This window comes from Xiphias gladius, chromosome 3, assembly GCF_016859285.1.
Source record: "Xiphias gladius isolate SHS-SW01 ecotype Sanya breed wild chromosome 3, ASM1685928v1, whole genome shotgun sequence".
Taxonomy (NCBI): Eukaryota; Metazoa; Chordata; class Actinopteri; order Istiophoriformes; family Xiphiidae; genus Xiphias; species Xiphias gladius.
This window is the reverse complement of record NC_053402.1, coordinates 17,188,942-17,215,427: the sequence shown is the minus strand read 5'-3', so window position 1 is coordinate 17,215,427 and position 26,486 is coordinate 17,188,942. Positions and strand designations below refer to the sequence as shown.

General features: G+C 40.1%; 1 protein-coding gene across 7 annotated transcripts; it reads left to right on the top strand.

Annotated features, from left to right (window-relative positions):
* Positions 1-222: 222 nt before the first annotated feature.
* On the top strand, positions 223-18,930 carry trip10a (thyroid hormone receptor interactor 10a). 7 transcript variants are annotated; one of them, XM_040115758.1, is made up of 16 exons: positions 223-335; positions 5,821-5,936; positions 6,533-6,589; positions 8,605-8,752; positions 9,644-9,706; positions 10,235-10,339; positions 10,444-10,572; positions 11,242-11,379; positions 11,510-11,698; positions 14,221-14,385; positions 14,697-14,720; positions 15,374-15,483; positions 15,739-15,871; positions 16,810-16,898; positions 17,015-17,148; positions 17,318-18,930. In XM_040115758.1, the coding sequence occupies exons 1-16, from the start codon at positions 312-314 to the stop codon at positions 17,467-17,469; spliced, it is 1,776 nt and encodes a 591-aa protein (XP_039971692.1). In that variant the 5' UTR covers positions 223-311; the 3' UTR covers positions 17,470-18,930. The 7 variants fall into 7 exon arrangements, with proteins under 7 accessions (XP_039971692.1, XP_039971682.1, XP_039971673.1 ...); XM_040115748.1 differs by having other exon boundaries at positions 11,233-11,379; positions 14,700-14,720; positions 17,318-18,929; XM_040115739.1 differs by having other exon boundaries at positions 11,233-11,379; positions 17,318-18,929.
* Positions 18,931-26,486: the final 7,556 nt, after the last annotated feature.

Below are 26,486 nucleotides of genomic sequence, written 5' to 3'. Positions count from 1 at the left end.
TGCGCTGCCCCTTTAAGACTTAGGATTTGGGAGTGACGCGGATATGAAAGCTAGTTTATCCCTCTCGCCTTCGCTATGAAAAATATTTGGATAAAGTAGACTGACGACCGCCGGCCCAAGTTCCTTAGCTAATGATGTCGCTGGTTAACGTTTCTTGTTGAATGAACCAAACCCGGACCGCGTAGTGGTTGCGACTGATTTATCACCTCGGGATTAAACTTGCCAGGGCCGTCCTCCGAGCCGCTGGGATATAACTTGGGAGAAGTTCTTTGTATTCGGGACAGTCAGACAGCTTGGCCCACAAGCTGAACATGGACTGGGGCACAGAGCTTTGGGTGAGTCCATCATCCGCCTTGCTTCGATAGTAGCAGCCGCCGGGGCCAAGGCAGTAAAGACGCGGGCGACGCCGAGGTCCTGTGCGTGAGAGGAATAAGCGTCGGAAAGCTGCTCGCTTGTGTTTGCAAAACGGTGCATTCAAGAACACGGTTCCATTTTCGGACAGTTTTTTTTTTTTCTTTTTTCTTCAGCGTTAAGTAGTTCAAACAAAGAGTGGCTTAGCGGAGGCCCGTCTGTTGACATGTTGCACTCGTGGAAAGTGAAGCACATCTACACTTTATCTGGGATCCTCGCTCGTTTGTGGGTTTTCACTGTGTTACGCCACAGTCTTTTACAGGAAAGATGAAACGTTATGTAGGGGGGGGGGGGATTTCTGCAGTGCCCGAGGCAAAGCTGGAAAGTTACTTAAAATCAAAATATTTGATTGTAAGGTAAAGAAAGGAGTCCCTTTCTTTACCTTATTTACCCAATTTCATGCATAAATCCTCAGTAGTAAATAAAAAATAAAAAAAAAACTACTTGAACAAGTCTAGATTTCATGTCAGGCTGAAAATGCTGACAGAATACTATTTATTATGCAATATACAAAGGCGCTGTAAGTGTGCTGAGGTGAGTCGTACCGAGTGGGATGTTTCATTGTTTACAGTCTGGCACGCCTTGCTTCCATAGAGATGAAACCAGATGCTGTCATTTGCCTTGACAACCAGCTTGATCACCGATGAGGTGCGTTGTGTGTTCAATCTGAGTGGCACTGTCGTTTACTCGACACACAGTGCACAGATTTCACGAGGTGTTTTCCAATAAGGTGTGAAGGAGTCAAGTGTTGGATTGAGTGCTTATGTTAGGATGTGATTTTTTAATTTTTTTTTTTTTTTAATTCGGCTCAGTTGACCTAATATAGTAATTATAATTAACTGCTACACTTGGTCATTTTTAAACATGTTTACTAGGTCAAAACAAAATCAAGGTGCTACAGTTAAAGTGGTAAACTTCTGGATGCAACGGTAACAGTAGTGACATTGTCCAGAATCAAAACTAACCCTGTTGCAGAATCCCACCATGTTAACGTACTGCCTTGATGACTGCCACAGTTCATGTGCCAGCGCGCTGCGATAAAGCCACACGTTTGCAAACACATGCACATTTTCAGGGAACCTGAACATGTAAAAATGGAGCATTGCAAAGATGAGGATGGGGAGGTTGTGACCTCGTTACAGAGGCTCCCCCTAGGCCTCTTCCCCTGTCCCTTTTCCATCGTACTTGCTGGTGCAACAGCCTAATTAGTTTTGCCCTACTTTGATTGAGTCAGGGAAACAAGCGTATCCCAGTGTTAATCAGAGGCTCTATCTCTGTATAGAAGTCCTTCCTGTTCACCGGATGAAGTTGTTTCACTGGTTTTAGACGAAACTCTTCATACAAATCCAGTATTCTGGCTTCAATCAATGTGAAATACAAATGATTTAATTATAAGTTTTTGTTCTTTAGCCTCACCTGTCTAGTTAGACAAAGCCCTGCAGGCATAATTGGTTCTGTTAATGTTTGGCTGGAGAGTCATCCCCAGGGCCAAGTCAGCCCTATGGCATCTGTCCCCTGATTGCCGATAATCCAATGGCTATTTTAAGGCACAAGTTTGCAGAGTGGAAGATCAGTGTCAAGGCATTAGCTGTGACAGTGAGTGCTACCATGCCGCTCTCGAGAGCGACAGGTCTTGCTGGGCCAGGCCCCTAATTTTCAAGAAGACAGGGTGACTCACGGCTGAAACATCCACCTAAGCTGGTCGGTGACTTTCCGGGTGACTCCTTTTACATTCGCTCGATGTCAGTTTTTTTCTTTGGTATTTCTAGAAGTATTGTAAGATGAATCTAAAAAACAATTTCGACCCCTGCTAGGTCTAGATGAGACCTTTGAAACCCCAATTTTGAAGCACTTTTATTGCACTCCCTTGCCTTAATCTGTGCCATAAAAAGAAAGTTACGGCTTTCCTTGTTTAGAAGTTCTATCACTTCCACGGCACAACTACAATATTTAGTGTACCCAGCAAAAATGGTGAAATGAGCAGGCAAAAGAAGGATGCTATTGATGCTACCAAATGTTCCTAAGGAATGTGTTACAATATGTAAAATAACTCAAAATGTATAAACTCTATGTGAAGGCCTGGGAGGAGACCTGAAGTTATAATGAAACAGCCAGGATGCAAGCCATAATTTAACAAGAAACTTGGCATTTGCTGTTCAAACAAAAGCAAGATCATTTTACAGTTGTCAGGAGCAGTTTCATGTACAGCCATTTATGATTTCTAAAAATCAGTTCAGTACAAACCCAGTCTATGGGGACCTATAAAGACTATTTTGACTGTGGCTTTGGATGGTGATAAATTGCAACAGTCTGACAGCCAATGGTGTTTGACGAGACACCGACTGTGTCCTTGAAAGCTATTTCAATTTGTATTTTAAGACAGTTTTAATGAGGCTGGCTTTTCTAATTGGGACACTCGCTTGTTTTGTATTAAGCAGTCGCAATTAATCTTTATAATATGCTACTTTTTGTGCCATTTGATAAAAGAGCTCCGTGTTCACCCAAGGGCCATTCTTTTCCAGCAATTCTGCACTCAACCTGAAAAACATATATTGTACTGTAAGTACATAGACAAAACAGTCAACATACATACAACTGTTCAGTATAAGAAGAATTATAAGACCTAGAACAGTTTTTTGATTTTTAAATTAGAATTTACTGCACAAACTAGAATGAATCAGTTTGTGTCAGTAAACATTTAGCAGTATTTAACCTGCTACAACCATTTCTCATAGTTCTTAAGCGTGAGTAACTGTGTTTGCGTCTTTTCAGCCGTGTTATCAGCTGCGGCTGCGGCCAGATTCTCAATTCATATTAAACAAACTGATGCCGATACATTGGGTAAAATTAGTGGTCCCCTTTTTAAATTATTGAAGAGAGGATGTGTGTAATAGCTACAGTAATGTGTAGCGTGATCATCTTATACAACATCTTCTAAAATCCATGTATTCCATTAGTATGAGATGAGATAAAAAATGAATGTTATCTTTTTTTTTTTTTAAGGGGGGCAAGGTAGGATAGCTAGGCTGTTTTTATGCAGCTATTTTCATAATTCATAATCCTGTGAAATTTTGTAAAATGCTATTTTGCTATTGGAACAAAAAGCAATAAGAAATGAATCCAGTAACAATGTTGTTTTCTTTCCTGGTGTCAAAACTGTAGACTCAACAAGAGGCGAAACTCAGTGTTTTGGCACCACAGTGGGATACAACTTCCTCACGATATTTCTGACAACATAAGCACTTGGAAAGGGTGTAGTTTACTGTATGCTAATGACTTAATGTTATGCTATGTCATGCTGTGATAGATATGAAGAATACAATTCTAGAGAAAGGCGCCAGGAAAATATTGACACTCCCAAAAAGATCTTTATCACAGCCATGATGATTCGTCATATATCCTAATCAGATATGCCAGGTACACCCCATAAAGACCATTGAAGAATGGCAACTCATCAGGGACCGCAATGATGCATGGTATCTTATCTTAACGCAGAAGTGTTCAATCATCTCGCGAATCTGAATCTGATAAAATTTGCCAACACAAACAAGTATGCACAGTGCAGCTTTGTTGTATAAGGTAGTGTACTAGTGGGATCACTTCGAGTGGGGGACAAAATACAGGTTTGGGGACTCAATGCCCAACCTACAAAGAAAGTACACCCAACACATCTTATCGTCCCCATTAATCTCCAGCGTAGTCTGCCTGTTTTGCACACTTCCACAGACTGATAGGCAATCCAGAAATTGAATATGCAAATAACAGTCTTTTCTATGCAAAATTCCTGTATCAGGAGCTGAAAAAGTATGTAACTTCCCATTTCTGCTATCATAGCTTCTCCATAATATGATGCATAAACTCCTCTTAGTCATGCAGTTGGCAATCTATAATTAAGACCTCAAAAATTCAGATATGTCAGCCGTCCCCAGTTACCCTGATGCGAGAAGTTGATGGCACTGCACTTCCACATGGCATAACCAGACTCTCTAGTTTTGCTGCGTAACCATGACCACTATTTTAATGCATCTAAACTTCCCTCTTTCATATTCCTAACCTAACATGTCTTGCCATGTTAGAGTGGGTTGTATAAAAGCTGAACGTTTGAAAACAACACTAGGTTAGGCCTCGACCAACAGGTAATGTATGTTACCAGCTGTGCTGCTTTATGCTTACACAGTTAGTTGTTCTTACTAGCTCCCTACCAATTCAATTGTAAAATGATTCCTGCTGCCTTAAGTGCTGGGTTATTATGTGTTTGAGGTTGCTGGGTTAGTTTTGGGGTAAGTGGCAGCACATCAGCTTTTCTCCAGTAATGAATCCAGTGTGTTTTATGGTCAGTATGAAAAACTGCAGCCTTAGGCTTATGTTCTGTCGATGTGGTGGGGTTGAACTGGATGTAGACAGTTGCTGCTTGGGTTGAAATCGTTCATAAATAAATAATTAGACGAAGAATAAAAGAAGACAAGAATAAAATTTGATGTTAACACAAGCACCTTAGGAAATTGGAAAATCCATAGTTGTAAGTTGGCTGTATTGACTATCGTTACTACTGTTTCATAATTAATGACGCTCAATTAAACCCCCAACTCTACCTCTTGGTTATTGCGGCGGTGGATTGCCAGCCTCTATTTTAACCTTTTAACTGTGCTCTGTAATTAGGCTAAAAGTTGTCTCATTCATTTGGGTTTTGTCTCTTTTGTTTAGCTTGAAGGGCAGGAAGAACATGGCCCAACTTGTGAGGAATCCCCCTTTCAAATTGCCCCCCTCCTCAATACTTAAGTCAGCAGCAATGAAAGCTTGGGGAAATTGTTCTGAGTGTAGAGTGAGGGAAGATTGTCTTAGGTATCATCTCTCACTATTTGACTTGTCTGAGCTTGTAGGTATCATAAATCTAAGGAGCAAAAGAGGAAGAGAAAACACAATATACCTTCTTCATAGTGAAAAATGTCAAAAGAAAAAGTCAGCAAATTCAGTTGTCTATGGAACAGAGTTAAAAAAGCTCCAAGATCTTCATTCTGTAAAGCTCATTTGAAGTAATTAACCCTTGACACAGTACAGTGTATCAGAAGAGCACCACCTTTTTCCTGTCTGAGAGTTGTGACCCCTGTTGTGACCCTGCGTCCTCTCTCAAACAACATGGGTGCCCCATGATTTAAAGCTGAACGGACGTTTAGAGACCGTTGCCAAGATTTTTTGTGCACATGTGGAGAGCATTCGTGGAATCCAACATGCAGGAACAAACCTTGATGTGTTTAGTTTATTGCCCTCCATTCATGATTCTTCTAGATGACTTAATACTCAACCAGAGGAGGATCCTGATTATTCCTCAGAAGTTAACACATGTTCCATGTCCTACAGTTTGATGCCTAATATCTTTTCCTGATTTGTATCTCATGTTCCCTTCCTCAGGACCAATATGACATCATTGAGAAGCACACACAGTCTGGCCTGGAGCTGGTGGAGAAGTATGTGAAATTTGTCAAGGAGAGGACAGAGATTGAGCAAAACTATGCCAAACAACTGAGGTAGGCTCTTGTTGTCATTCCCCTGTGCTATCTGCCTCAAATGCTTGTGTGCGAGTGTTGCTCAAAGCAGCTTGTGTGTGTGTGTGTGTGTGTGTGTGTGTGTTTGCTTGTATTTGCATGGGTGCATTTTAAAAGGCTGTTTATGAAATATTTGTGGGGTCTTATGACTACTTTGGGACAGAATCTAACTTGTCTCCAAAACACTGGCCTCATTCTCCAGCTGCAGTGTGCTTGCTCTCTCTAACTCTTTCTCTCTTCATCTATGGTGCTCCCTCTCCCAGTTGTCTCCCAGTTTGCAGGCCCACATCTGTTGTAGTGCTGAGCTTTGCGGGAGAGTGGAGGAAGTGGGAGCAGACAGGCACATGATAGACAGGATGTGGTCAGAGGGAGAGTGAAAGAAGGAAGAACAGCTATTTTAATATGTTCATAAGTGGACTGTTGTTTTTAATTCTACTGTGTAAAAACAGCAAGTGGATGTATAAGAATTGTTTAATTTAGTGAGCTTTCTTCAACTGTCATTCATTTTTTAGACCATTTCCCAGTGAGTATTTCAGTATTTATTGACCAATTGTTTGATGCACTTTCACTGTCCACAGGAACCTTTCAAAGAAATATAACCTAAAACGAAGCAGCAAAGATGAACCAGAGTGCAGGTGAGCCATTATGGGTTTCTGTGCAAAGCCTTTCACCAAAGAAAACTTAAACAGATACATAACTGAAACTATTTGAGGTTCAGCTTTTACTTTTTCTGTAAAGCGGCTATAATCAATGATTGATGAACCTACAGAGAATTACCACCCAAATCTGCATTTCCTCTTGATTTTATAGTTTAGCTTTATAGCAAGCTTCAGCTCATTGTTTAGCTGCTCGGCCTGCAATTATACTGTTTTCGACTCTCAAAAAGTAGGTTTTGGCTACGGAGGCAGCTTTTTTCGAAGAAAAAGGCCTTTACCCACTGTACACTACCTGCTCAGCACCAAACAGCAGACAGACACAGTTAGAGACTAGCTGGTGAACATATTGGAGCATTTAGCAGCTAGAGACAAATATTTTCCGTTGGTAGAGACCAAAAACTGATCTAAAAGAGAGTGAATACTGGACTTTCTGTCATCAGGTGGACACAAACACAGCTCCAAGTAAAAGATAATGTTGCTCCATAACTCCATTGTTAACAGGTTTGCCATATCAACGTAAAAGGTGATGATACGTCAATGTTGTGTTCACAACTTGTTTCCGCTGTCCCCAGGTAGTGAAAGACAAATCTGGTATTGCAGGTTTAAGGATATACACTCATCAAGCACTTTATTAGGAACACCATACTAAAACTGGGTAGAGCCTCCCTTTGTTATCAATACAGCAAGTTCTTTGTGGCCCTGATTCCATAAGATGTTGGAAACAGTCCTTTGAGTTTCTGCTCCATGTTGACATGATCGCATCACATGGTTACTGCAGATTTGTCAGCTGCACATTCATGCCGCCAATCTCCTGTTCTACCACATCCCAAAGGTGTTCTGTTGGATTCAGATCTGCTGACTGGGGAGGCCACTGAAATAAACTGAACTCATTATCATGCTCATGAAACCAGTTTGAGATGCTGGAAGTAGCTAATAGAAGATTGGTAAATTCTGGCCATAAAGGGATGCACATGGTCAGCAACAATACTCAGATAGGCTGTGACATTCAAACGATGATTAATTTGTATTAAAGGTCCAAAGTGGGCCAAGAAAACATTCCCCACACCATTACATCAACACCACCAGCCTGGACTACTGTCAGAAGGCATGCTGGGTCCATGGATTCATGCTGTTGATGCTGGTCTTCTGCTTTTGTAGCACATCGGCCTCGAAGTTTGACTTTTTGTGTTGTAAAGACTGGTTATCTGAGTTAACGTGGCCTTTCTGTCAGCTACAATTATTCTGGCCTTACTCCTCTGACCTCTCTCATCAACACGGTGTTTCCGTCCGCAGAACTCCCACTCACAGGATGTTTTTTGTTTTTTTCGCACTATTCAGAGTAAACTCTAGAGACTGCTGTGTGTGATAATCCCAAGAGATCAGTTTCAGAAATGCTTAAACAAGCCCATCTGGCACCTACAATCATGCCGTGTACAAAGTCACTGAGATCACATTTTTTATCCATTCTGATGTTTGATGTGAACGGTACCTAAGGCTCATGACCTGTTTCTGCATGATTTTATGCATTGCACTGCTGCCACATGATTGGCTGATTCTATAATTGACTGAATAAACAGGTCTACAAGTGTTCCCAATAAAGCGCTTGGTGAGTGTACATGGAGCTGCAAAGCAATGCCAGGTAAAATTGGGCTTACTGGGTCAATTTGGATTACCACATGTCCCTAATAGCTTGTTGAGCACTCACTTAGGGAACTAACATATTAAAAGAGAGCTCAAAGCTCCAAATAATATCACATTTCAAGCTGTTAGCAATCGATTTGTCATTAGTGTCATCCTGCTGCAGTGTGGTGCTATTGTTGGAGCCATTTAAATGCCCCTAGAAGGAAGCAGGAATCAGCCAGTTATGAGCTTCTTATCATGACTTGGCCCACTGTTGACTTCTCTTTGAGCCTCTGTATTTATCATCTTATCAGTGCCCCCATCCCTTTGTCCTTATTTCTCCACCCTTTCCTCTCGCCTCCTCTTAATGGTAGATTGTCCAGCTACCAGTCCTTTTTGGACATCCTGAATGAGATGAACGACTATGCCGGGCAGAGAGAGCTTATTGCTGAGAACATGATGATGAACATTTGCATTGATCTCACCAAGTACCTGCAAGAACTCAAACAGGAACGAAAGACGGTGAGTTTTGTATGGAGAGAACCAGGAGTGTACTGGGTTAGGCTGGTTAAGGTCCATCTCTGCAGCAAACAGTATACTCTAATTTAATTGAATTTGGCATGTTTTTACAGGTAAAATGATGTGTTTGAGACTAAATATTTTGCTTCAAACATACTGTGTTCAGGCTCCTTAGAGGAATTTATTAAAATTTTGCCTCAGCCGTGGTGTTTGCCCTTTAATACACCTTCAACTGTAGCTTGTCACTTATGTTGTGTTGTCGGGTTTTGGGCCATGTTTGCATTACTTTTATATAGCTTTATTAGTTCCATTGTTCACTTCTTGATCTGAGCCATGCCTGGTCCCATTGCAAGCTCCTTTATCCCATGTGGACGACATAAACAGAAACACCTAGATTTGAATTGATTATATACTCTAGTACACTGGTATGTGCCTGCAGCACTATATTCAACAGCAGCCTGAGAACATGCCAGATAGGATTTTCATTTGGCACATATAGCACACACTGCTTAGGTCAATGTAAAGGGTGGTAGGAGAAAAGTGAAAAAATTTAAAGGAGGAGTGGAGATGTGGAGATCTCATTGTTATGGCAGGAAGGAAGCCTTACTTAGTGTCTCCTGAGGGACGCATGGTTCGAGTGGTGGTGTGCCATTTCTCTATGAGGAATGCTTTGGCTTTGGCCCACTGGATTGCAGAACGTTGCAGCCATGTACAGGCTCGTGCTGTAGACGTGATGTCTCAAACAGACACACTGGTATTTGTTTTCTTGCATGTTATGTTGTGTGACTTTAGGAGGTCATTGTTTATTCTTTGTCTGCCCTGACACATTGCTGTCTCTTTCCCTCTGTCATTTGACCCTCCTCTCACTTTGTCTATTTTTATGAATGTTTGCAGTATCTGATGGACGCCAAGAAGGCCCAGCAGAGTTTGGAGAGCACCTACAAGCAGCTTGACAGTGTAAGTCTAGTCCTAGAATTTTTAATGATTGATTAAAAGATTTTCTGAAATAAATTTTTCCCAAAGAGGCATCCAAATATGGCTGATGTACCACAACAACATTTCATATTTCAATAAGCAAGGCTATTATAATATATTTCTCTAGAGTCCTTTTTTTCTTTGTGTTGGGTTCATTAGGAAAGACTGGAAATATTCTTTGTAAAAGACTGGCTGCATATTCAGTGTGGTCAGTCAGATGGCTATATTTGTCTATAGTAAGAACAGTTGGACAGAATGGATGGCAGTTCACAATTTTAGACTTCTATCATCAATCCAAGACCTATTTAGTGATGTTTGGCAATCTTACGGTCTAAAGGCCTGAAACCTTCCCTATCCATCTTTTTTAGAAAGACAGTAAAAAAAATAAAAAATAGTTTGCTTAAAATAGTAGAACCTCTTTATATTTCATTCAGGCAATGGCCTCACTTAGCTGGATGAAATGAATATGGACTCTCTCTTTTTTCTCTTTCATTTCTTTCTGCACACCAGAGTAAAAAGCGCTTTGAGAGGGAGTGGAGAGAAGCAGAGCGTGCAGCACAGTATGCAGAGAAGACTGATCAAGACATCAATGCAACAAAAGCAGATGTTGAAAAAGTAACAAAGGGGAAAAATAAATCTGCATTATAAGGACTATTTCACACAATCAAAGTAGAATCACATGCAGCTGGTTAACCTGTCTGCTCTATCTGTGGTTGTAGGCCAAACAGCAGGCTCATATGAGAGCACATGTAGCGGAGGAGTGTAAGAATGACTACGCTGCTCAGCTTCAGAAGTACAACAAGGAGCAGAACCAGTTCTATTTTAATGATATGCCACTCATTTTCAACGTAAGTGAATTGAATATTGACATGAATATTATACATGACAATATTCCTGCCCTCAACATTTATTGGAGTTGTTAACGTATGGTACAGTGATAACTTATATAAGTTAGCCAAAAAAATGTTATAATGAATATTTTGGTACAAAAGAACTTTATATGATAAATAACCAGCAAAATTGCAAAATTCAATAACCATGTCACTAACATTGTGGGATTGAATTTGGATCATCTTTAGTACTTTTCATTTTGATTGCACAATGTAAAATTTGCAGGTTGCCAATTTTTTGCTGGCATTTGGATTTATGTACACATTTTTGTACAAGTAATAAAAAACTGCACTCACTGATTTAAAGCCAGAGATGAGCTCTTCAGGTAAATCAGTTAATTTTGTTTCACCTAGTCACATGCTGAAGTTTTGGCTTTGAAGATTTCCTCAGTGTTTGAGGTTTAATTTGCATTAGCAAATATATTTTATAATCATTAATACCTAAACTTGGACAGTTACTGTATGTTGTATTTTGTTCCAAAGGAGGCCCTGTACGACAGAAATATCAGATTGTGAACTTGATACCGAGATACACATTGTATTATGGGCTATGTGTTATGTATTGTCTCAAATCTAATAACGGCAGTGTCTGTGCCACTGTTGTTGTGTGTTCACTAGAAATTGCAGGATCTGGATGAGAGACGAGTACAGAAGCTGGCGCAAGGTTACATCTTGTTCTCAGACACAGAGAAGCATGTGATGCCTATCATTGGCAAGTGCCTGGAAGGCATTACTAAAGCCGGCACTAATGTTAATGAGAGGAATGTGAGTCGGTCTCAAAATGCTAAATGGTTTTTAATGTGCACCATGGCTTTATGCAGCCCATTTGTTTTATTTGTCCTTCTGTTTGAAAATAACTCTTGATTGCTCTCATCCATAATTACATCTAATGCAGGACTCCATGGTCGTAATAGAGCAGAACAAGTCGGGCTTTGAGCGTCCTGGAGATGTGGAGTTTGAGGACTACAGTCAGGGCATCAACCGAGCCTCATCTGACAGTAGCCTGGGTACACCTAAAGGCCCCATGGACCTTCTGGGAAAGAACAGGAGCAAAAACTTTTGGCTTTTCAGCAAAAGGAGTAAGGTAGGACATGGCACGCTAGCAGAGCACATTAGGCCATTTAGCTTAATGACATGGCCTCACATTCTGCATTGTGGAAATTGTGCAATGAATGAGGGAGCATCAATGATAACCGTTGGCAGATTTGAAAATCGGCCATGGTCGGCACAGTCAGATTAGTGGGTGACTCCTTGCATGGCAGAGTTACTGTTTGAGCCACAGAGCCAGCAGGCAGAGTCAGGAAATCCCCTCTACAGAGAGCACTCATGATGGACCTGCGGTTGTGGCTACACATGCAACACACAAACCCACATACACAACGCTCTCATCTCTCAAGTCCAGTATAATAATGCATGAACCTCTTTCATTATGTTATACATGAACTCACACACACCCCAACACTTCTAGAAAAAGGTCCTTTGCATGACTCTGTCCCTGGCTGTGAGTGAATAAACCTTGCCCCCCCCCCCCCCCCAACACCCTCCCTCTCTCTGCAGTGTGGTTTCCAATAGGTCAACTGGCAGTCAGCATTCTGCTGTGCTTGTGCTTTCATCAGCACAGGGCCCAAACAACATTGAATTTTCCTCTACAGGGATCCACAAACACACTGCTTCCATTATACTGCCCAGAACCTAGCATTATGTCTCTCATCACAATAAAATCTTTGTACCAACATTTGGATGACACCGGGTTTGCCAGGTCAGAAAAACTGGATCAGGGCCAACCGCACAGTCATGCCAGAAATGTTAACATTGACATTTCTGTATTTGCTCTTGAGTATCTACTTGGGTCAAGAGAGCTTCACTGATGTATAAATCGTGGAGCACTCTTGCTGAGGTCCAAAATTAAAGTGGTGATATGAGAGGCTGACCACTAACCAGCCGATGGTCCCCCTCCTCCAGTCCCAGCACTAAACGATCCCTTCTTTCTTCCCTGCAGTGTTTGCTTGTTCAGCACCTCGCTGCTCTCTGCATGTCTCACTGGCTGTGCTCTGCTCTCCACTCTTGCCGTCCTGTGTATGTGTGTGGCACACTGCTCTGTGTCATCAGTCATGCTCTCCCAATTAGGCCTGTAGCAGTACGAATAGGAGGCTGACTATATTGGCTTGAGTGAGCTTTTGGTTTTTGTCTGGTCCCTAAACATTTCCATTCTTAACTGCTCTCCTGTATTTAGATCCCCGTAACTCTCAAGAAAACTAGCACCTACCCGGTAGACGTTCTGTATTTACAGCTCCCAGTATTCACACAAGGGACCTTGTCTAGGGCAGTTTCAGACATTCACTATTGAAGACTAGGAAGTATCAGCCTCCTCTGTAATTTAACTAATGGAGCTCACCCCCACCATTCCACATAGACATGTGGCTGAAACAGAGATTTTAACGCTAGTACACCCCAGGCATGTTTTCATGTTAACCTCTTTCTAAGAGGTGGGCATTCATCAAGCTCCAAAAGTCTATATGCACTATTCCACTATGTTAATTAAGCAGGCTATTTATAACAACTGCACTGATATATGAATGAATATTTCATCAATATAGGTCAGACTGTGAATCAGATTGAACTGTTAACACGATTTTTCACACTGAATCCTAATGGCTTGGTTCTGCAAATTTGGCCTAAGGAAAATGTTGTCTTTATACCGTGGGTCTTATTTTTACAGTTTGGGTCATTATACTTGTCATTTATAAAAAACATTTTACCGACCATTTTCCCTGTAAATACAAAGGATACTGCAACCCCACTAGACTGCGTTACACGTTGGTAAACTCTGAGAAATTTTCTATAATATTTTTGTCACAAACTCGCAGTCAGATTTAAATTAGCCCATTTTTACCCATTATCCTGGACCACTTATGTGGGCGTGAAATCCAGATGAATGCATCCAAACTCTCCATTATAGTCGTCAATTGCATTGCGAAACAGTGTGTGTGCATTCTGCCCTTAATTTAGTTGTACAGTTGTGTCTTTGCAGTTTCACCACATCTCCGCAAGGAGGCTGGGGAGTAAAATATAATAACCTATGATGGATAAACCTATGAAAATAAGAGCCAGGCTTTAAAAATTATAGAATATTCTTAAACGAATTTAAGAAGTTCAAATTTGGTTTATTCTAATTGGCCTGCCCCAGTTCCTCACTGTGGCTCACACTGCCCTTCAACCTGGAGCGAGTTTGACTGCAGGTGTTGGGCTGCTGTGGCACTGGTTGGGAGCTGTAGTTGGTCGCTTGCAGTGTGGTTTTTGTGATTTGGTTTTTTTGATGTGTGTGTCATTGAGAGCCAAGGAGACAGATGTGTGTTTGTGCTTTTCATGCTCTCTGGGCTCGTGTGCTGGGTTTTGCTCCAGTGTTGTCTTCCTGGCTTTGTGGTGTGCTTTGAGGTGTTGACGGTGTCTTTTTCTTTCCCTTGTCACCTTGTTTGTTTTTTGTCTTCCCCGTCTTCCCTCTTTTTTCTATCCTTCCATTCCCCCCTCCCCCATCCCGTACACCAACCTACTATGCCTGCATATCTCATGCTCGGGTGCTGGTACTTTGGTCTCGCCCCACCCCAGCTCTCTCCCTCCACGGTCCCACCTTTCTCCACACCCCCTGCCCCCTCGCCTGCTAACGGACCCCCTTCCCCCAAGTTTGGCCGGGACCCCCTGTCGTACTGTTTGAAGGAGATCAATAAGACAGTCAAACCCAGAATCTCTTCCTTCCGGACACTCAGGAGATCGGTGAGTCACCAGAGGAGAAGGTGCGGGTACCAGGAGACCTCCACCCATCGGGCCTCGCACATCATCCTGTGTTCCTGCCTCTCCGATAGTGACTAAATTCCTCATATGAATAAGACAATTAAAATTTTCAAGACTTACACATGTGGCATAGCTCTTACTGCCCAAAATGGCACTACCGCTATTTTTAATATTTGTGTGTGTTTGTGCGTTTATAAACATGTAATAAACACCTTTTTGGGATGGAAAACAAGAACCACATTTAAGGATATTGTGAGATTTTTCTATATGCATACTGTTTCTTTTTTCCTCAGAAGTTTACTCCAGAGAGAATCACGGTAATATGGACAACAAAGCTGTTGTGGGCGTCTCGGCTGTGTGACACAAAATTGCCACCTTTTCACTACAACAACTCATCTCATCGTAATAATTTCCCCTTCACGGAACTCTGCTGGAGTTTCTGTGTTTAGTTGACTAAACATGCAGCATCCCGCATCATGTAATGTGGCCAAAGGCTTGTTTGTATTGAAGAGGTGGCCACCTGGTGGTGGAGCAAGGGAGGAATGCTTGGTAGCACAAGAGGAAACTGAGCAATTTATAACCCAATTTTAAAATAGCCTTAATTGTTTCTGCATTCTCTTGTGTCATCTTTTCCATCCAAGACTTTATTTCTTGAACTTGTAGTTAAAAAAATAGGGCAATGCAGAGTTTGCTACATTGTATTTTTTGATCCATGGGTGGTGGTTTTGGGTTCAGCTCACTGTTGTTTGTCACTGGCTTTACATTAATTTGATGCCTAACACATGTTGTAACTTAGAGATTTGAAACTAACGTTTTGTCTGTTAAACACTATCCCTTGAGCTGAACTTAAACCGTAGGCTTTGTGTTCCTCCTGAGATGTTTGTTTCAGTTATCATGGTTACTGTGGTTATGAAACTGCTGCTTCAGAGTAGGTTCAGTGTTAATCCACCCTTCCTGTGACCTCTTGCAGGCTACAGTGACAGAGGACTTCGCGCATCTTCCTCCAGAGCAACGCAGGAAGAGGTTACAACAAAAACTAGAGGAAATTTGCAAGGAATTGCAAAAGGAAATAGATCAGAGGTGTGTGTGTGTGTTCGTGTGTATATGTGGGTATCTTTCTGCATATTAATGATGATCTCTGTTAGAACCTCTCTGGCGGGGGTGTGGATATAATATTCATGCAGTGCACATCAGTGTGTATAACGCTGTGGTGCCTGTGTGAGCGTTTGAATTGTTTACCCAGCCCTCAGCTCTGCAGGGAACCGATTTCTGCTGAAAGTCACTTTCCCCCTTTTTCCCCTTGTTCTTCTCCCACTCTCTCTTTCCTCTCTTCAGTGAGGCCCTGGGGAAGATGAAAGATGTTTATGAGAAAAATCCTCAAATGGGAGACCCTGCTAGTCTGGCATCCCAAATCAGCCAGACATCCCAGAATATAGAGCGGCTCAGAGGAGAACTCAACAAGTATGAGGTAATCAAGACCTCTGTTTTTCATTCATATTATGAGGTCCTCATTTGTTAATTCTTATATATTGTGAGGCCAAAAGACTCTCAGCAGTTTATCTAACTTATCAAAAAGTAATTAGGTGTCAGTTGTTAGTAATTAGAAGTGCTGATCCAACTTATTACATGTTAAAATATTTATTCTTTTTTTGTAACTTCTTTTTTCCTTAGACCCACACCTTCAAGGAAGGATTAGGCAGAGGTTAGGCAAAGAAAATAAATGATGTGAAAGGGACAGGTGAATGCCATTGTTCTAAAAACAACCGGAGGCAATTAAAGGTCTTCACCCCTTAGTGCTGGATTACTGCAATTTGCGTCAATAATAGTATTCCCCTCAAAGTCATAGATCAGTCAAATCTGAACACACCGTCATGATAATCATAATTTTAGATTCAGCATGACTCACACATTCTGGGGATATTATTAACTCTAATGTCCATCACAAATAAATGTCCATAAATCCGCTCAGAAATCATAGAAAAAAGATACTCCTTGCAACTCCGGAACTTGCCTGAGAATCTTGACATTTTTAAGTTTTCTTCTCTATCAAAGTAATCCACTGATAGTTGTCTGTACATCCATGGATACATTGCAAACAGGAACTGCTGATAGCTAATTTAGCATACTTATAATGGTGCCAGTTTGCCATAATGTGAACAAATTATAGGCTAAAAAAACATGGCTCAAGTAGTAGCCCACAGCTAGATGATCACGGAGGGTGTTGTGGGGTGCAGCTGTCTTGATTTTGCCTGAGGGGAGGCCCACAGTGTCAGACTTCGAAAAACCCTGGGCTATACAAATGAACATGACTCGTTATTATCTATAAATAAATGCATTATCTCACAATAAACAGTATTAATGATATTTTCTTTCTCCTTGTCATTGTGGCTCTCTTCTCTCATGTAGACTTGGCTGGCTGAAGCAGGAGGTCGAGGGGACACATTGCGCTACAAAACTCACACATTCAACAATAACGGAGCTCATGATGTACAAAGGTAACACTAAAGTCTACTATTAGAGATTGTGCTTGACACAGTGACGTGTTGTCTGCGCTGTACAGGAAACCTATGTGTTTTTGTTTTTTTTTTTCGTCTTTTTTTTTTCTCTGCAGCCCTGATGGAGCTCAGTCCGATGAAAGCACTCCCGATCCATCCCAAGCCATCTATGCAGAGTTTGATGATGACTTTGAAGATGACGAACTAACTGCTCCTATTGGGAAATGCACAGCCATGTACAACTTCCCTGGTATGTAGCCACCATTAGAAGCGAAGTTACAACTATTTATGGACAGAAATCATGAGTCAAAGGCTTTTTTTTTTTTACATGGTCTTGCTCAACAAGTTTTGTGTAGTCTAGTGTCCATAAACCAGCACAGGGGTATTTGCTACCATGGAGTCTGTCGTTTCCCTTTCAGGTGCAAGTGAAGGGACCATCTCTATGCAGGAGGGGGAGGTGCTGGCTGTGGTAGAGGAGGACAAGGGGGATGGCTGGACCCGTGTCCGCAGGAACAATGGGGATGAGGGCTACATACCTACATCTTATGTCACAATCACCCTAAACAAATGACAGACACACACACACACGCAAGGAACAACAGAAGAAGAGATGAACACTTCACAAAACTGAATGCAGTTCTCCCCATGGGACCAGTCGTAAAGAAGCCACAGCACTCTTGGTGAGACCACTGGTGTATCCAGAAAGAGATCCAATGAGGTGCTTTGATTTCTTGAGAGAGTTGCCCCATATGAGCAGAGGAATGGTGCTGACAGTATGTTCCGCATGGCTCACATTACATTATTGTACTCCAAGTTACCCAAGACACCTAAACCACAAGGTTATTCTAGTTTTGATTGCATGTCACAATAATTTTTTGGTTTTGGTTAATAAGTGTTGCATGGATCTTAGGCACCATCGCGGTACAAATGCTTTCCTCGTTCCACAGCCTAATAAGGTATCAGCTTCCTGAATCTGAGAGGTAATCTTAAGTAAAGGAGGAGGAAGATGAGTGCTGCTGCCATCTTTACACTGAGTGTTAATACCAGTAATACTTAGGAGGAAGTTACCTCACCTGTTTACCAATTTCAGATTAAATTTAAAAAAAAAAAAAAAAAAAAAAAAAAAAAAAAGATGCTCTGACCCATGACAGTCCACTCCACTGCTGAACATAGGATATAATCTGTTGCAGTTTTATTTGTCTCCAGCGTGCCACTTTCTAGCTTTATTAGCACTTGCGAAGATGTATGGCACCGTCACTTTGCTCATGATTGGACTTGAGATCTTGAGTAATCCCCAGGTGATGAGTGAGGTTTTGCGGAGAATGCTTCACTTTTGGTTTTCAGCCGTTTGTGAGACCAAAGGTGTGGACAGCTCTCCTGTCATGGTTTAATCACGTGCACACAACAGTACAAACACTTTTAACATTCAGACAATCACAGCCATATCATCATTTAAGTTCAGTCTATAGCAGTAACAGGATATACAGTAGCTGTTGTTTTGTAATAGTTACAACCTGAAAATTGTACTAAAAATAATTTATTACAAATGTGTATGTTCTATAAATAATATTTTCAAGTTTGACAGAAGTTGTACTTTGTATTAAGGATGTTCTCACGTTGTTCATTTCCCCTTGCACACATAGTGGACAGTTTGTAGCCACAAAAGGGAGTAAATAAGTCACACATAAAATGTGCTACATTAAGACTATTGTATTTATGTAATAAATAATATATATTTTAGCTATCACAACACCACTATTGTCTTATTAGCTTTTTCACCATTCAAATAAAGATAGACACATTGTGAGCGAAAACTAAAAGTCTCTTACTATGTTGCTAATGTTTTGTTGGATTAACTTCAAACCTTTCAAGTTGATCCTTGTCCTGTTTTTATGTTGTTATTGAGCCAGCAAGAAGCAGTAACTGCTCATGTGTCTTTGGTGCCTTTCTGGTTAAAAGCATTGTGTATATACCATTTTTGCATTTAAGATATCTTTTTTTTTTTTTTTTTTTTCAAGACTTAATAAATGCAAAGCACATTTCAAAGTTAGAAGTGGTTATGTCATTTCTGGACTTGGAAAATAAATATTTGAAACAAAAATAGTGTCCGCTGGTCCTGTGATTTTTTTTTTTTTTTTTTTTTTACAATTTCTTGAGTGATTTCTTAAATTTGAGGTCTATAGAGTCGATCAATAGTGTTACACTTTAAAGAGGGCTGACACTCCTTTCAAGAGTGTTTTTATCCCCTTGAAAAACTCAGTCAATACATTTTCTGCTCCCCAGGACAGTTTTAGTCAAATACTGGAAACTGGAGAAGAAAATGAGGCATTGGATGGATGCAAGATTTGAGGTTTTGCAGGATAACCACAAAGTTTACTGTAAATTCTGCTTTCATTCTAGCTAATGAAGTACGAATGTCATGTTAGAAATCTGTATTTTCTGAATCATGTTTATGTGAAATCAGATATTTCATGGATTTCTGTTTTTTCTAGTTTCATGACACTCATACAAGTTTACAACCACTAATTTAGCTGTTGTGTGCACAGAAATACCATGAATTCTAAGACTTTTCCGCCATAATTTGGATTCAGTTTTAGCTGCTGTAAGCACAGGAAATTATGTTTAATCTCTTATCACAAGACAGTACATTCACATCCATGCAATCCTGTAACGCTGCAGTTTAAATTTTTAATTTACACATTTAGTTTAATGGCAAAATATATCTACATTTCCTCATATAAGATATTTAGGGTTTATAGTCCCACAACCCCCGACCTAATTTTTATTGTTTATTTATTTATTATTTTTGTTCAATAAAAAGAGGAACAGAGCATAATTCTTTCGGAGACCTAGAATTCATTGCTTCCCCTCAGATCATCAACTGATCAGTTGTGCATGAAGCCCAATCTCAGTAGGTGGCACTGTTGCATCATTTCTTAGGAAAGTGGCAGAGATCTGCTATCTACTCTCCCCTCTGCATAATTCTGTTTTCAATATAGGCCATGCATTTGCATACCTGATTAAATTGCCCTGGCTTCAAAACCATACCGCTTATAATGACTAATTAAATAACCCCAAATTGGCATGTGCCCCGCTTTTGTATTCACCTTATTCACAACAGCAGACAAGTGAAGACAAAGACAATGAATGTGAACTTGGTCAAAAACAAGTTTTAAAGTGAATTATTCTGTCATATTTGTGGGAATTAAAAATCACTGAGGAGAAATTATGGAGCTCTGTTCAGCTAATGCAGCATCCAGCAGTGGCACGCTATGGCACTGACCGACTGCTCAGATGACTGAGGAATCCGATCATCATTTGTATGCAAAGCCTTTAGTCTCAAGATGCGTTAAAGGTCAGTTTTTCAATAAGGCTACGGGATCTGGCCAACATCATGCGCCTGCCTGCAGCTGGGAGGCAACTCTGCATCCTGGCACCTCAGCACAGCCCGGTGGGGACATTAAGGGAGAAATCCACACTGAATAGCATATAGGAGAGAATACAACACCTGCTGCAGTACCTGCTATGTTCATGCATAAAGCATGTTGCACCCCTGGCCACTCCCCAGCCAGCTGTGACTACACCTGCTGTGCAACAGCAGTTCTGTGTCCTTTGTGAATCATTAAAGATTTACCCATTTAACACATAAAAAAAAACAAAAAACATAGCTGGTGTAATTTCACCTCAGCTGTTGCAGTTTACCTTAACTTTTACCATCTACTCTCTCTCACCTAATGCCAGGGATTAGACTGGAGCTGCTCCAGCAGTTTGGAATATACATCCTGCAGAAAGATCAGGGAAGATGCTTTGGCAAGGAGATATAGGTTGTACAAGATAGCATTTACCAAGATGACATCTCTCTTACTGTATCTCATATGAGTTTACATCGTATACCGCTACAGCGTCAGAGGCTGAACGCGATTTCACTATAGCTACGTCAGGCTGTGACGACTGACTCTTCCATGAGAGCATGCAGTGATGGTAAATGATTGCTTGTGGATTAAGTGCGTCTTTTGCATGTTTCCAGGACAACAGGTAAACCCGGCTGTTGGACCCCGGAGGTTGTCGATGTATACGTGGCGCCATGATTTCAGGACATGTCTGTGTTTAGTTGGTATTTGTTTTTATATTAGTGGAACCAAAGATCGTAGAAAACGAATGGTGCTAAACTCCCATAATTTCAAGGCCCTTCAAGTTTTCACCATAGCTGATTTACTAACAAGCAACAACCCAATCCTTTTAAGGTCAGTTGAATATTATGGTAATAATGACATAAAAGCTGTACTTTAAACAATCATCTTCTGGCAAAAATTCAGTATCTGTATTCTGTGCGAGTCCCCATAAGAGTATAAGTGATGTATCATATCCCCTTTTATTATAGTGGGTGCTGTTACAAAATAAGCAATTATTTCTCTGCCTACTCTACCACAGGTGATTAAAGATTTAAGACCTCGATCTTACAGCAGTTGCAGCGGGAAAACACACAGAGATGGAGGGAAACCTTTAAGCTTTTCAGCAGCTCAGAGGGGTCTAAAATCATATGATCTCACTATACCACTAGGCCATTCGAAAAGACAGTTTACAAGAGTAGCAGGACAATCACTGAAAAATTAATATTTTAGCTTAAGAGTTTGTGTAGAACTTACTCAACTGCTTTGTGATATGTATAATGAAATTCATGAATAAATAACTAACGTTTGCAACTGCTTTGTAAAGGCGTTTATTTTAACTTTACCATAGATTTATAAATAAAAGTCTCTCAGATTAATCACTGCCTTATGTTCATTCCTGCGGCACAGTTTAAGGCCAGTTTTCTCTCTGTTTACTACCTCTGTCGTCTCACCACCATTCTGCTGCTGGTGGCATTCTGCATATGTGAATCCAAAGAGCCTGTAGTAAGCTCCACTGATCAAAAGTATTTGGATATGACCATCAAACCTGTATTCAGCACCAGCGGAGCCAGGAGTAATGCAACACTACCACAGACTGTGACAGTAGTCATCTTCATCATTCAGACCTAAGTCATTAATGTGAGAGTAAATCCTAGTTAACCACTAAATAATGATCAGTGTAATATTGAGTCATCTAATTCTTGGCGACGCAAAACCCCAAAATTGAATCGAATTTTCATATTATAGTCAAATTAAAAAAAATTCAAAAAGAGGCAATTAGCTTTCTTTTTAAGCATTAAATTTACATCAGTGTGCTGCAAGCTTTCACAGCAGCAGTCCCCCTTCTTGGTTGATGCTGTATCTGGCTTCACAGGCAAGATCTTAAATGAAAAAAAATGCCCCATTTTCACTTTTCTCCTTTGTGAGACAGAAAATTACAAGAAAACAAATGGAAAAACAACATCTATCTAACTGGATGTTAGATAGATGAGATAGACAGAGATATACATAGATACACAGATAGACAGATAGATACATGGATGACTTTAGTAATCCCCGGAGGAAAATGAAATTGTCATAGCATAGATAAATTAAATAAAAATACAAATAAAATACAAATATCAACAGGTAAATGAACACAGCGGCTGAGATGAATAAGCAGGAAGACTGAAGAATGGATAAGTGGGGATATTGATAATTGGGTTATGAAAACAATATAAATAAGTGGGGAAATTGACTGATAGTTACAAATTAAGGTACAGATGAAGGCATGAAGTGCTGAAGATCAATGATGTCTAGACACAGTCAATATTATAATGTCCAAAGAGCGAAGTGATTAGAATAAATAAATAACAAGGTAAATCCCTGTTTATAAGCAGTCCTGATATATTCAAGTAAGATATACTCAACTGTTTCAGTAGCCCTAATGCGTAAAGAGCAGAGTGTTTAGAACAAATAAAGCCAAGTTTAGTCCACTAGCAGTTCAATTTCAGCAGCCCTATTAGAAGCTGATGAATTGTAGAGTCCGATACGAACCAGCAGGAGTGACCTCCTGTATCGCTCCTTTACACCCTGGGGTTGAATAAGTCTGTAGATAAAGGTGCTCTTAAGCTTGGCTAACCTGTTGTAAGCAGTTTTGCCGGCATTCTGTCCTCAACCACCTCCTCCACTGTGACCAACTTGGATCCAATGACAGACCCAGCCGTCTCTATGATTTTATTCAGTCTGTTGGCATCCTTTGAATAAACTCATAAAGGAGGCTGGATTTTGTCAAAGGGCCCAAAAATCTGTTTAAGATTAGGCAAGAGTCCTATAAAAAGGAGAAGTAAACAAAATTACTGGTTTTAGGAAGACATTTGAAAAATGGTTCTTTTTATTTTCTTTCTCTGCCTGTAGCAACAAAGGAATGAAACGTGTTTGTTGACTGAAAAAGAATGATAAAACTGACTGAAGATGATAATGTTTTGTTATTTACCGGAACAAAAATATATATGCTTGGATTTTTACATGACAGTCGCATCATTAAAACAATCAGAACTACTTTGTTGTACTTTGTTGTTAATTCTACTCTCATTGTGAATCTGTCTAAAATACAGCATTTTGCACTTTGGTGATTCTGGTTTAACTAATATGTGTATGGTAAATTTCAATAAATAACCCAAAATGCAAATAAAAGTGTACCACAAAAAAAGAAAATCATTATAAAACTAAAACATCACCTTTGAATGACCTTGGTTATATACCTTTAGTAACTATGGCACCTGATCACAGCATTTGCTTTAAAAATTCCATGTACCAACATTAAACTTTTTAATTTTTTCCCAGGTCGTTGGTAACAGTTTACCTAGAAAAAAATATGTTTTTCAGTAAGATTGCAGTAAAAACTGCTGAATAAATACAGATTAACAAATCTTGTCAAAATATGAAATCTTTTCAAAAAAAAGGTTTAGGTTATGCACTCGCACAGCGTATTATTGAAATGCTGAGAACATTTTATTTTAAGTGAAAGAGAAAAGCTGAATTTCAAATTTGCTAAATTACAAATTCAAGCCAAATAATTCAGTCATTCTGTGGAAAACAAATCCTCACCTATGCTAGTTCATCCTTTGAAAAGTATGAGAATAGAGCTGTGTTAAAGGTGAATCCTAAACCAGACTCACACATGCATTTCCATATTCTACACAGCTACACAGATCTTACACAGCTCTGTCGATATTTTTCGACAGCACCAATTACCTCTCAAAGATAGAAACCAGTGAGTCCATACCCAACACAGGACTCTAGTCCATGATACAATCGTCAGATCGCAATCACGACTGTGGTTTGAGGTTATAATAAAAAAAACTAGGGGGGAGTTATACTTTTTTCACTCTGTTGCCACAAAACCAGTTTCCTACTTAAAGGGGTCACGTGATGACAACACAGGTCAAAATAGTGTATATAAAGAGGAATTCACATTTCTTTTTATATAGCTTGAATTCAAGCAACATAAAGAGGAAATTTTCCCTAACTTGTTAGAAAGTAGCCACTCTTTGTATTCATGACATGATTCTTTTGTTAACTTTTCACATAGGAGCACTGTATAATGCAAAATTTAATTAATGGCTGACAATACACTTTTTTTCCAGATGCTTTGCTAATGAAAAAAGGAGAACTCAAAGCAGGCATTATTGTTGGTAGCGTTATATCTTCTCCTTGAGCAAGTCTTAATATGGTACACGACATCAGAAAATGAAGGACCTTTAGCCATTGCAGCTTTAATTTCTTTAAAATGGAGTATTTCCTCAGTTTTTTTGATTTACAAGAAGAGTTACTGTTTCAAGAGCAGTAAATCAAGTCACATGATTTACTGCTCTTAATTCAGTTATAGGACAAACAAAAGGGGTCATCTGATTTCGCATAGTTGTAATGGAGGCAGTTCAGTTTAATAGTTCCTCAGACATATTGCCAGGCACTTAATGGATAAGTCAGTGCAAAGTTCAGATTGTAAATGCAAATAGAAGTGATTAACTGAAGGAGGCACTTTGGCTGCCAAGACAAAAAAGATTGAAACACTTATACATATTTGTAAACTGAATGCACCAACATTAAAGGGGGAAGTACAAAATATTTTAAGGTAATTTTTTTATATTTGGTTTTGTTTTCCTAGTTTTTGTCATCATGAGAACTAACTGTGTTTTTTGTCAGAGAATAGCTCTGTCAAATATCACAGGAGCAATACAGACTCGCAACCTAAATTCAGTTTGTTGAGCAGACTAGACCAAAGTCCGGAGCAGCAGGCATTTCTGACCCCGAGAGATACTGTACAAACTTTGTGCGCCCATTGGGAAATGTTTTAGTGATGACCAGCTTTGTTCGCCCAAGATAAAGGAAAGAAACATTTTCAATTACAGTCTCTGCAAAATTGATCCCCTGAGATAGCATGTCTCCAGGCCATGCGGTGACCCCCAAAAGATAAACTAATTCACCGGTTTTGTTTCATTTGGGTTTGAGATGGCCAGAGCTATGGCCATGGTTGGGGTTTTGGGGGTCCCACTCTTCGAGAAGGAGGTGGGACTTGTGTTCAGCATGAGAGGAAATTCTGTCTGGGTGGCTCAGTTGAGGGCAAGCAAAGCTCATGAGCTCTCTTCATGGGGATGAAATGTAGGCTGTTCCCTCCCTCTGAATTCCGGAAAATTTGGTCTATGATGAAATGCTACTGCGGGCTCAGGGTAAAAGCTTCTGAGAGAGAGACAATATTTTAAATGACAGCAACCAGGTCAGCAACTGTACATGGTGGAGTCTAATATACATTCCTAACATCATTTTCACTGATGTTATATTTTGAATAATGGAAGATAGATGATATCCCTGCAAATAGAGAATCTCTATGTAAAAATCTGTAGCATGTATGTCATGGGTTTTTACAGAGGTCTATAATATGAAAAATAAAAAATAAAAAGACTTGCCTTTAGATGTCTCTCTTTTGTGTTACCGGGTTTCTAATCCGAAGCTAACGAATTTTGTGTCAAACTGCTCACATTAAATCACTAACTACATGTTTGCTTATATCTCAGGGAAACATTATAAATTTTTTTTACTTTATTGATTCATCTTAATGTGAAGGGTAGGTTGGCTATTTAAAAGCATACCGTTTGTTTATTTCACATTTATTTGTGACATGAAAAATCAGTCTATTATAGTTCCATTAAATATCAAGAAATAACAGAAAATATGCACAACAAAGAAAATGCATATTCTTTGCCTGTCAGATGCAGTTATTTCTTCATATTATAGTTGTGCTATAATTGTGACAGCTCTTTACCATAGCTGTGGAAAGAAAGCAGCAATGCCATAGGGCAGCTTAGAAAAGAAGTAAATCAGAGCAAAGATGAGCAGTTTCCTTTCTCTCGTCAGCGTGCTTCCCGCCATGGGGGATGAATGGGCTTCTTTAAATAACTCTGATTAATTAGAGGTTTTAATTGGAAGGGTGCTGGTGGCAGCCGCTGTCTCTCTCCTCTCAACCAGTCATTTAGGGGAGTGGTGCCCGTGTCAAAAGGACACCTGGCACTGACTGACTCAGTGACATCAGCTGCTTCGCTCAGCCTCTGCTACATCGGCACGACAAAAGCCTTAATCACCACCGCGTCCTCTCTTTGTAGGTGTCAGTGCCATGCAGCACTGTTTGCTGTAGGTGCCTGCACCCTGTCTCTCAAAC

Excerpts from the sequence above, each read along its gene's own strand:
- trip10a (XM_040115739.1), top strand. The coding sequence starts at position 312 with ATGGACTGGGGCACAGAGCTTTGG. Across the intron at positions 5,937-6,532 it reads AACTATGCCAAACAACTGAG|GAACCTTTCAAAGAAATATA; the intron begins GTAGGCTCTTGT and ends CACTGTCCACAG. Across the intron at positions 16,899-17,014 it reads GGAGCTCATGATGTACAAAG|CCCTGATGGAGCTCAGTCCG; the intron begins GTAACACTAAAG and ends TTTTCTCTGCAG.